We start from the raw sequence: 9,943 nt of genomic DNA, 5'->3' as shown, positions 1-9,943 counted from the left end.
CTCCGAGTAGCGTGGCAACCGAGTGTTTCGTGTTAAGAATTTTATTGTTAGGCGCCCGGATCTTCGTTGCCATGGTGACAGGAAAAGGGACGCGCGGGCCTGCCCTCTGGCGTGGGACAGATTGCCCTTCGTTCTGGCTACATGTGTTGCCCGGCGGTCGCAGTTATTTTGGGGATCCTAGCCTTGTTGTTCTGCGATAGGCCCGGTAGGGAGAAGCGTAATGGCGAGGCACCCGGTTGTTTAGAGTGGTTCCCGTTCCTTTGACGTTAAGCCTCTGCACAAGGATGTGGAGCACATAGTGCTTTGCATATGCAAGCAGAGCAGTGGGTGAAATAAGGGCCAGTAACTTAACAGGCAAAAACTAGAAAGTGACAATCTTCCCATTTCTGAGCTGGCATGATGGTGAAAAGTACTTCACCTATTGGGTTTCAGCTTGAAATGTAGATGTTAAAAACTATTTGATTCCGAACAGAAATAATCATTTCAGACTCAGAATGGTTTGAACAGATTGTGCAAAAATTCTCATTTTGACTACAACTCATAGAATCCCCTAGTTATCGTGACCATTCTTGCTGGAGAGTTCTGGGAACCAAAAAAAGAATAAAGGGGAAAAGGCAACATTTCTAAACTCTAAGTTGGCTACTCTTCTCGTAGATCCTTTCTAAGCTCCAGACCTCAGGTTTGTTAAGTTCACCTATACAACTTAAGAACAAAAAAGTAACATAGGATGATGGGACAGTGGCACACTACATGAAAGTTGGCGGGAATACTGTAGTGAGAATGACAACATGTCATTTACATATTAAATAAACACATTACTGTATTCCATAAACCATACTCTGAAATAGCTTACACAGAGAAATTTTTTTTAACTTGGCCTGGAAATGTATATATTGGAATTTAAAATATCCATAGTAAATACATTTAAATACATCTAAATTACTACATAATAGCAATTCTAACCCAGAACACTAAGATTCAGTGTTTTGCAGTGCTGCCAAAATACTTGGTCATATTCATAATCATATTTTTCTGGTGAAGAATGGTAAAAGTAGGGGATAAGAGATGAGAATCAAGTTAGCACTCTCAAATACATGTTAATTTGTTTCCATTTAAGTTAAAACTATTTGCAGCCATATCACCCAGTGTTTGATTGGAAAATTCCAGTTTTCTTAATGATAACTTGTTTTGTAGATATATGGAGTCTGTATGCTGGACTTCAGAATCTTAATGCAGTTTTAGGAACCCTCAGGTTCAGTAGCCTGGATAATATAGCAATTATTCAGCGATAGTAGCTTACTGATATCTTAACATTTTTTCAGGCTGTGGAGAGATTCCCCCTGATACACACCACTCTGATAATGGCACTTCTTCAGGATTGGAAAATGTGGGAGAGCCATCACCTCCTGAAGCAATGGGTAAGATACTAAAGATACGTTCAGTTCAGCAGATGAGAATATCATATCTGCTTAGAATCAGCTGTGTTCTATCCAACGTGACCTTGTTTCATGTCTTTTCAGTGGCTGTAAGTTAATAATTGTGCAACTTTATTCTGGTTCCCATCTCTACAGCTTAACTTCATAAGATCTGGATGACTCCTATTCTCAAACAAGAAAGTTTCCAAGTCACCTCTGTATTGTGATAGTCATGCCCCATCAACTATTTTACAGAGCAGTTTGCCTCCTCTTGGTTTCCAACACCCCAAAATAGAAGATAGGGAGTCCTGCTTCCTTGAGAGTGGCTATAATGGTTCATTAAATTAATCTGAAAGAGGGTGGTGGCTGTTTGAAAGTTGGAGAACGAGTGTTGTCCATTTTAGCTGGCAAGAGTTCTTATGTTACTATGGACTATTTCTCCCTTGCATCTAAGAATAAAAGGTCTACTCCCATTAGCAGCACAGGAAGATGCCTTATTTGTATTTCTAATTAGTATTGTTTTTCTAGGGTAGGGGTGAGAAAGTGTGACCACCAGACCTTTCTTGCAACTCCCAAGGTCTCCCAATACTTCCTGTAAAAATACATACTTTGTGTTAAAGTAGTCCAACTGCACTTTGTCAGCAACACTCAAGGGGACATAAGGACAATTGCAAGATGTTATCAGCCACCCTGACTGTTTCAAGTGAGAAATAAGCTTTTTTTAAAAAAATACTGTAAATGAAAAATCAGTTGGTGTGATCGTCTGAGATGCAAGGAGAAGTGAAAATGGCCTCTAGCATTACCCAGCCTTGTTCTAGGGCAGTGATGGCAAACCTATGGCACGTGTGCCACAGCTGGCATGCAGAGCCCTCTCTGTGGGCACATGAGCCATAAGTTGCTGGATTACTACCCCCACCAGCCAAACCTGAGGCAGCAGCTGCAGCCACAGTGCTAGCACCCCAACAGGCAGCAGGCCAGCAGCTGGTGCTGGTGGCAGTGGGCTGGCTGAGCTATAGGTATGGTGGGGTTAGGCACAACTGGAGGCAGATCCGGAGTGGGGTCTGGACTCACCTCTGTGCCCGGGATTCCCTCTTCCGCCGCCACTTCTCCCGTATCCGCTGTCGCCCACAGCCTGCTGGTTTTTTGTTTTGTTTTTTAGCAGTTTGGGCACTCGGGCTCAAAAAGGTTCACCATCACTGCTGTAGGGTATCATCAAGAGGGGATCTTTTACAGCTGTTAACCTATCCGTAATAAGATGTAGGACTGAATTTGGAATCTTCTAAATTTCAGTGGTTTAGGTATCTGCCTATGCAGTTAGAGGTTGGGAGTTGGATTCCCCACTGTGCCTCCTCTGAGTGAAGCCAAACTGTGTGGCCTTGGGCAAGCTGCACAGTCCCAGGGTGCCCCCAGAAGGAGGGAATGATAAACCACTTCTGACTATTTTCTACCTGGAAAATCCTGAAAGGAATCACCATAAGTCAGAACTGACCTAATGGCATGGGATTTTTATTAAATGAAAGTAAGTGCTTTCCACTGATATATTAATTCATTTATTTTTATTTAAAAATATTTATTTACCTTGCCTTTCTCCTTAAAAGAATTTGAGGTGGCTACAACTCCTCTCCCCAAAGGAGGGAAAAGACTGCAAAGTAACATCTGTCCCACATAGATAGAAGCTTTGGTAGCAGTTTTGCTTTTTTGAGCACATGAGCTTAGCCAACTGAAAGATGTTCGGTAAATGTCCCTGTAACTGCAGACTCCAGCTAAAAATCACATCTCTATTCCCCTCACAGCCAAGGCCACATTCCCTTTCTTTGTAATTGACTTGTTACTGTTGATTCTTCCAGATCCCATTTATGTTCATATTGGTGCCAAGGAAATCACTCTCCCTTGCAAGCCTTCAAAAACTGACGTTGTATTTGGTATGAATCCCAGCTACAACTGGAGCCTGGATAATGGAGGTTAGACATTTTTGCTTGAGGATCGAGATTTCTCTGTAGATGTCAGAAACAGATACTGTATGTGATTAAGAGAAGAGGAAAAAGCCCCTGCCACTATGTACATATTAAAACTAAAGATAGTTGTGCTAGTCGAATAAGAAAAGAATACTGTATCTTGTATCCACAGTAGGGCAACATCTTTGTTAGGACCAACCAGAATGACACATAACTATGCAAGCTTTTGGCCTCTCCAAAACTCACCATCAGGCTGGATGACAAGGATTATGAAACCTGAACACCTTTCTAGTATTTTGTTTATTCCTGATAAAAGGGTTTGTGGGGGTATATTTATGGGGGTGCTAGGTTTGCCAGTGTCTCTTCAGAGTGGTCAGCTTCGGTGCTATACCTAGTTATTTTTTTGCATCCTAGGCAAATGTGAACTTCAAAGACCTATACAGTTTCTGTTAAGATTTTGTGGCATTTTTTGACTCTACTCTCTTCTTCCAGAAATTTGTGCCCCCTATAGGTATTCAAGATGTTCTGAAAAATGTTTCCTTGATTTTAGCTGTCTTGTATCTCCCTATTCTTTTATGTTAACTGTGACACAGGTCTTCTCAGAATCTCTTGATCATCCTTGTTAATAAAAAATAATTGAAGTAATATATAAGAAACCTTCCATTTTTAACACAGGATTTTGTTGTAATAGTTGCAAATTATCATAATTGACTAGGTTAACTGTAAGTTCATGCTATTTGTGCACAGTTTTTGTAAAATTAAGCATGTAAACCTGAGCCCCAAGAAAAGATATTATGTGGATGTTCACAGCACCAAAGGAGGAAGACACTGCACAAACTGAGCAAAAGGTTGGGCAGAGACTAATAAGCCTAAAGCTAGGAAGGTTGAACTTCCAGAGAGAGTATTAAAAGGAATATTCTTTTCTGTTCTAATGCATGTGTCTAGTCTGTGATTTTTGACTGGGTGGGATGGAATTTTTCCCTCTTCAGACTGTATGACTCTACCCTCTTCTTCCAGAAATCCATGCTCTCCCTGGTGATGCTACCCTGACTCTACATATGTTTCGCCCTGAGGATAGTGGACTGTATGAGTGCTCCATCTCCTATATTAAACAAGGTCAACTCCACACCAAGACTTTCTACCACACAGTGGTGGGTGAGTATATTCCGGTTGTCTTGAAAGATGGAAAAAGAATAGGAAGCTGGACATTTTGACTGTGTGAGTGACAAGGAAGAGGACAAGATTGTGATCCATACATAATCTGGCTAGGAGTAGTAGAAGCTATGGAAGAAACATGTGTAGGGAGAAATAAGAAAAACCCTTTTAGCTGTGGCTTGAGCCTATAGTCAAATGTGTCTAGTTATAGCATTACTTTATTGAGAATCATTGTATTTCATAGGAACCAGGTCATCATAATCTTTTGACTCATTGGTGGTGGACATGATGCACAATGGCTCCCAAACATTAGTCCCCAGGTGTTGCTTGTGGGAGTATGCGTTGCTGGACTTCATCTTTCTGAGGTCCTAGCTAATGTGTGAGGTCCCGAGCTATAGATTCTGGGAGTTCCACTCTAACCATACCCGTGAACCAGTGTGGAAACTGCAGATGGAGAGTATGTGATTTCTACAATGTTGCCCACCTGTTTGTAAAGAGAGTTATGTTATAATTCCTCTCAACCTTTTTTTTAATTTTCCCAGGCTATCACATACGTGGAGAGCTGGAGATCCTACTGGTATTTGAGAGCAGCTCTTGTGATGAGGATTTGACTCGTGGGTTCTTGAGAAACTTGCATGAGCAGCTGAATCAAGTGGTGTCTCGCCTCCACACTGAGATCCTCGTTGGAGATACCACCTGCTTCCCAACCTTGAACAAGCCTTTAGATGCGTTCAACCTTCAGGTAGCACTAAAAGGTCAGAACCCAGAAATACAGCAATATTAAAGAGAATGGCAAAGAGGGTTAGGTTCAATCACAGTTTGGGGTAGAAATGAAATTTAGAGTTGTGGAGATAGGTGGAGAAAGTCAGATTTTACAATCTATGGCTGCCTACTGAATTCATCAAAGGTCTTCTCCTTGCATGTGTCTTTCCTAAATATTCCAGAATGACAGTTTTTGGATAAAAGGATATTTCTTTGGATGGTGGGAAGGTCATTTCTTCAGCAACAGCAGTTGCTTTGGAATGTTGTCATGATCTGGACAGAAAAGCTTTACTAAATGGAGCAAACACAAATTTCATATTGCATTCATAAACGAAAGTGAGTAAGAAGAGAAAGATGCCAGGAGTTTGGACCATGTATGCTTTGCTGGAAGAATGAACCTACTGGTTAGGACTCATTATAAGGACAGTAATGTATTTGTTTATTTTCTTTGTTTCCTAGTGTCTCCCTTCATCAAGGGCTGGGATGAATCCTGCTCCCCCAAGATTGATCAGCTAGAATTTGAATGTTATCACTCAGCGGTCCAGACCAATCTACAGAAAGTGAGCCATCAGACATAATCTCTGCCCTTCCAGGAATGGTTTGCAAGGATTTATACCTGGTATACATGTTTGCTCTGCATGCTTCCTGGGGAGCTGTCCTTCATGAGGCTAAGAGCAACCAGGTCTTTTATCTTTTGGATCAGTTGCACTGGAAGAAGGTTAATGCGCAAGCATTGTTTCTACACTTTGAGAAACTTGTGTTTTGGGAGTACAGGTTTCAGACTCCCTCAGCAAGCATGATTAATGCCATGTTTGCTGATGGATTCTGAGATTTGGTAGTCTGAAAACAGTAACTTTCCTAGGCTATGAATCTACTTCGCATGGTATAGCTGTTTCCTCTGTAATAGAGGCTGCATGGCTTCTGTATTGAACTCTCTTCACTGCTCTCACCCACCCTGTCTGCCACTTTGGATGCTTTTTGAACGTATATGCCAGCACTCAGCAGTAAGTGATCTAAAAGGCTTTCAGTGTTCACTGTGGAGCAGAAATTTCATGGTTATGAAACAACTAGGGAAGACGATATATTAACATGGTGTTAACAATAGAATTGCTACACTTTATTAACTCACTTTTAAATGGCCTTTGCATGATTCTGTGATCAAGCAATTATCCTATGTTTTTCCTGTGCTTCTTGTTTTTCTTTACCTTTTCAAAACATATGAGCACACAGTGTGATTATACATTTCACATATCATCCTGTTTGGCCCCTGGATTTTTTTTTATTTATTTTTTGGTTCTTCTTACTTCTCTGTTCTGACCACCCTGCCCATCTCCCCACAGGCCAAGGATGCATTGACTGATTTCTTTGAAGAGAACAAACATTTCCACCTGGGAAAAACCCTTGGCTCCCGTGCCTCCTTTATCAACACCTTTTTCAACTTCCTAGAGGGTGGAAAATGCCAGAGCGGTTACGGACAGACACAGGAACTAGAGGAACGCTGTCCCGACTGCTGTAGTGAGTGGAGCAGGTGATCCATGAGATGCTGCCTCGTCCCCCATAAACACCGCCTTTGGCCCCATAGAAGGGGATTTCTGTTTACTCCTCTAGAAGGCTTCTCACCAGACCTGCCCCTTTTGGTTATTTCCCTCCCTTGTCTTTTTTCTTAGAGAAGGGAGAGGGAAAGTGGAGCCCTCTAGATTTTGTTGGATTGTGCTTCCTGTTAATTCTAGCCAGTGTAGATAACTGGGATGAATGCCAGCCGTTGCAGTCCAACTAGATTTGAAGGAAACCCCCCCCCCCACTTTACTCACTCATGCCCTAGAATCTTTTCCACACCTGTGTCAGCTATAGCATCGTCCAACTTCAGATTCCATTCAGAACTCCACGATCCAGCCAATAACCACTTCGTGTTGCTAGTGTTTCTCATGAGTCAAAAATGGGCCACAACTTCTTTGAGGAGGTCAGGATGGGTCTTGTATCATAAGTGATCAACGTTGAATGCTATCCTCACATCCCTCAGCTTAGCTTGTTGGAGGAATGAAATCTGTGCCCTTTCTACATCCCAGACTCTGCTCTTTTCACTCTACCACACCCTTTTTGTCTTTATTTGCTATTTTGTGTGACAGCCTTGTGCCCTCCTGGAACATATAGTGAGGCTGCAGTTGATGGCTGTGTTCTTTGTCCAACTGGGACCTATAGCCTGCACTATGGGACATCTGTCTGTATAATGTGCCAGCATAACTGGCCTACTGAACATCCTGGTGCCAGAAGAGCTGGAGAGTGCATGAGTTCAAGAGGTACGTGTTAGTCTGGAGAGCTGTTGTTGCAAAGCACCAGGTCTTATTTCTTCAGAGTCTCCTCTGAAGTCCCTGATAGGAATTCTTGGGCTGGCAGATTTTGAGGTCCAGACTAGATGGGATAAGACATGTGGTGTTGAATTTAATGTGTAGGTTTGAAGAAGTCTAAATAAATGCATGAAAATAGCACCAGCTTGTGGGGCACAGTAGTTGGGTTTATGGGCAATGGAGGAGGGGGGGAAGGAAATTTCTTTGCTACACCAATGGAGGATTTCCTGACAATATAAATATAAGCTTCAAAGAAGGGATCATATCAGCGCCAAACTGTTTAATTTTTTTAAAATTTGCATGTTACATGCCCTTAAAAATGCACTTAAAGTTGCATTTCTGTTGTATTAACTTTGGACCTAAGCCTCTTGTTTTTCTTATGATGTCAGTTGCACAAACCAGAGGAAGAGGTCTTAACCAGCATTTCACCACCTCTGAGAATGGTTATGAGGTATAGTGGATGAGTCTGACATACCAAGGAACCATTGCTTACTCTCAAATCCCAACCAAGGAAGTATGTACTGGGTTAATAGTTATAAGTGTGTGTGGATTTGGTGCCTGCTGTCACCAAAATTCATATATACTATCTGGATAACTCCCTTTGTCTTTCTTCTGTGGTACTTGAGTCTCCCCACTTAACAGTGTGTTCTTGAAACTAGGAGAGGTAGTTGCTACAGCTGGATGAATGACTTGGCTGTGAATGCCATGTCCTATAAAATGGAGAGCCAAAGCTCCTGAATGATCCATGTGCTTTTTCATGCAGCCTCTTTATCACGCCGATTTCCTGTACTGATGATGGCACTTGTCTTACTGCCACTTGGTTGCCTTTGTCTCATTGTGCTGTGAGTTCTGGGTTATTGTTGTTCCTCTTTAATCTCACTTCTGTAGTAAAGTTTAGTAAGCCAAAGATTTATAAGGGTTTACTGGTCATTAATCCAGTATGGAGCAAGGTGGATTTGGTATAAATCAAGTCAATTTAAATACAGTTATTTAAATCATTAGTCAATAAGACTTGATCTAAATCATTATTTTTAAATGTAAAGACTCATTCTTGCTCGTAGTTATAATTAGAGATGGGATTATAAATATCCCTGGTGCAGGTGTCCCAGATCCCCAGACCCGCCGCCCAGAACCAACCTGTCCACTTACAAGTTGCGGCACAGTGCATGAGGCCAGTGTCCTGCTTGGTGCGCCAATCTGTGATGAAGCCCGGCTGCCACTGCTCCACCTTCCTGCTCTTCTGGCCACTCCAGCCAGGGGGCAGGGAAGTCAATAAATAATCAAATCATTTATTATGTGGTCACAGTCCCAAGTTAAACAACCAAACAATAAGAACAAAATAAAGGACAGACAGACAGACAGACAGACAGACAGACAGACAGACAGACAGACAGACAGACAGACAGACAGACAGACAGACAGACAGATATTTGTCCATGGGATTCTGGGAAATCCCAGAAAGAGAAATATATGGTGAGATGTGCTAGCTGTCCTACATGATTTCAAAATTTTCTCTTATCCCATGCAGCTTTTGCTATCGCTTTCGCCGTCGCTGGAAGATGATTGCCTTTTTTATTGCAAAAGATGAACAGATCGACCAGGAAAAAGAAACCCCAATCCTTTCTGGAGATGTTGCCCTTCAGGACTCCCAAGGATACGATTCTCCTGTGCCACCTCCTAGCCTCGAGCAGCCTTACAATGAAGCAGTTATATTTCCACCTTGTGCTGAGGAAGCCGCTGAGCATGGTCCTGAGAAAGCCACTGAGCATAGTCCTGAGGAAGCCATTGAGCATGGTCCTGAGAATGTTGCCATTCTCGACTCCCAAGAACAGGAGTCTTTAGTGCCACTGTCTCCTAACCTGGAGCATCCTGCTGACAATGAAGCAGTCATGTCTTCACCTCCTGCCACTCTGGAAAATCAGCCAGGTGGGGTTACATCCCCACCCCCTCCCATGCCAGAAGAACTACCTGTTCTTGAAGATGATGGTTTCCCACCATCTTCACCTGCCACAGATGTAGAAAGCGATGATTTCCATTAAATTACTGCTCAGCAAGCCGGCCTTGTTCTAGTTATTACAAGCTACTTATAAGCTTATTGGCTGGGACCTGAGGCAGATATTAAGGATAACTCATGACAGAAATTCTTCACTAATGTGAGTGGCTGAGTGTCAGAGCACATGAATTTATCTGAGTGCAGAGATTATGCAAATTAGCTTGCTTTATTTGATGATTCCAGATTTCCTTTAAAGTCTAATGCATGTCACTTCTCAGCACAGAGCTGCTTCAGCTCTAATGAGGGACTATATCTAGG

At 42.3% G+C, this 9,943-nt stretch overlaps 1 protein-coding gene across 3 annotated transcripts; it reads left to right on the top strand.

Moving 5' to 3' along the window:
- The first annotated feature begins 66 nt into the window (after positions 1 to 66).
- LOC110073718 (zona pellucida-binding protein 2) lies at positions 67 to 9,686 on the top strand. Of its 3 annotated transcripts, none has more exons than XM_020783197.3 (10): positions 67 to 205; positions 1,323 to 1,418; positions 3,263 to 3,376; positions 4,388 to 4,525; positions 5,068 to 5,280; positions 5,747 to 5,847; positions 6,628 to 6,802; positions 7,414 to 7,584; positions 8,396 to 8,474; positions 9,161 to 9,686. In XM_020783197.3, the coding sequence occupies exons 1-10, from the start codon at positions 142 to 144 to the stop codon at positions 9,669 to 9,671; spliced, it is 1,662 nt and encodes a 553-aa protein (XP_020638856.3). In that variant the 5' UTR covers positions 67 to 141; the 3' UTR covers positions 9,672 to 9,686. The 3 variants fall into 3 exon arrangements, with proteins under 3 accessions (XP_020638856.3, XP_078248906.1, XP_020638857.3); XM_020783198.3 differs by lacking the exon at positions 67 to 205 and adding an exon at positions 549 to 679; XM_078392780.1 differs by lacking the exon at positions 8,396 to 8,474 and having other exon boundaries at positions 9,161 to 9,338.
- The last annotated feature ends 257 nt before the right edge of the window (positions 9,687 to 9,943 follow it).

This window comes from Pogona vitticeps, chromosome 4, assembly GCF_051106095.1.
Source record: "Pogona vitticeps strain Pit_001003342236 chromosome 4, PviZW2.1, whole genome shotgun sequence".
Taxonomy (NCBI): Eukaryota; Metazoa; Chordata; class Lepidosauria; order Squamata; family Agamidae; genus Pogona; species Pogona vitticeps.
This window is presented reverse-complemented; position numbering and strand designations above follow the sequence as displayed.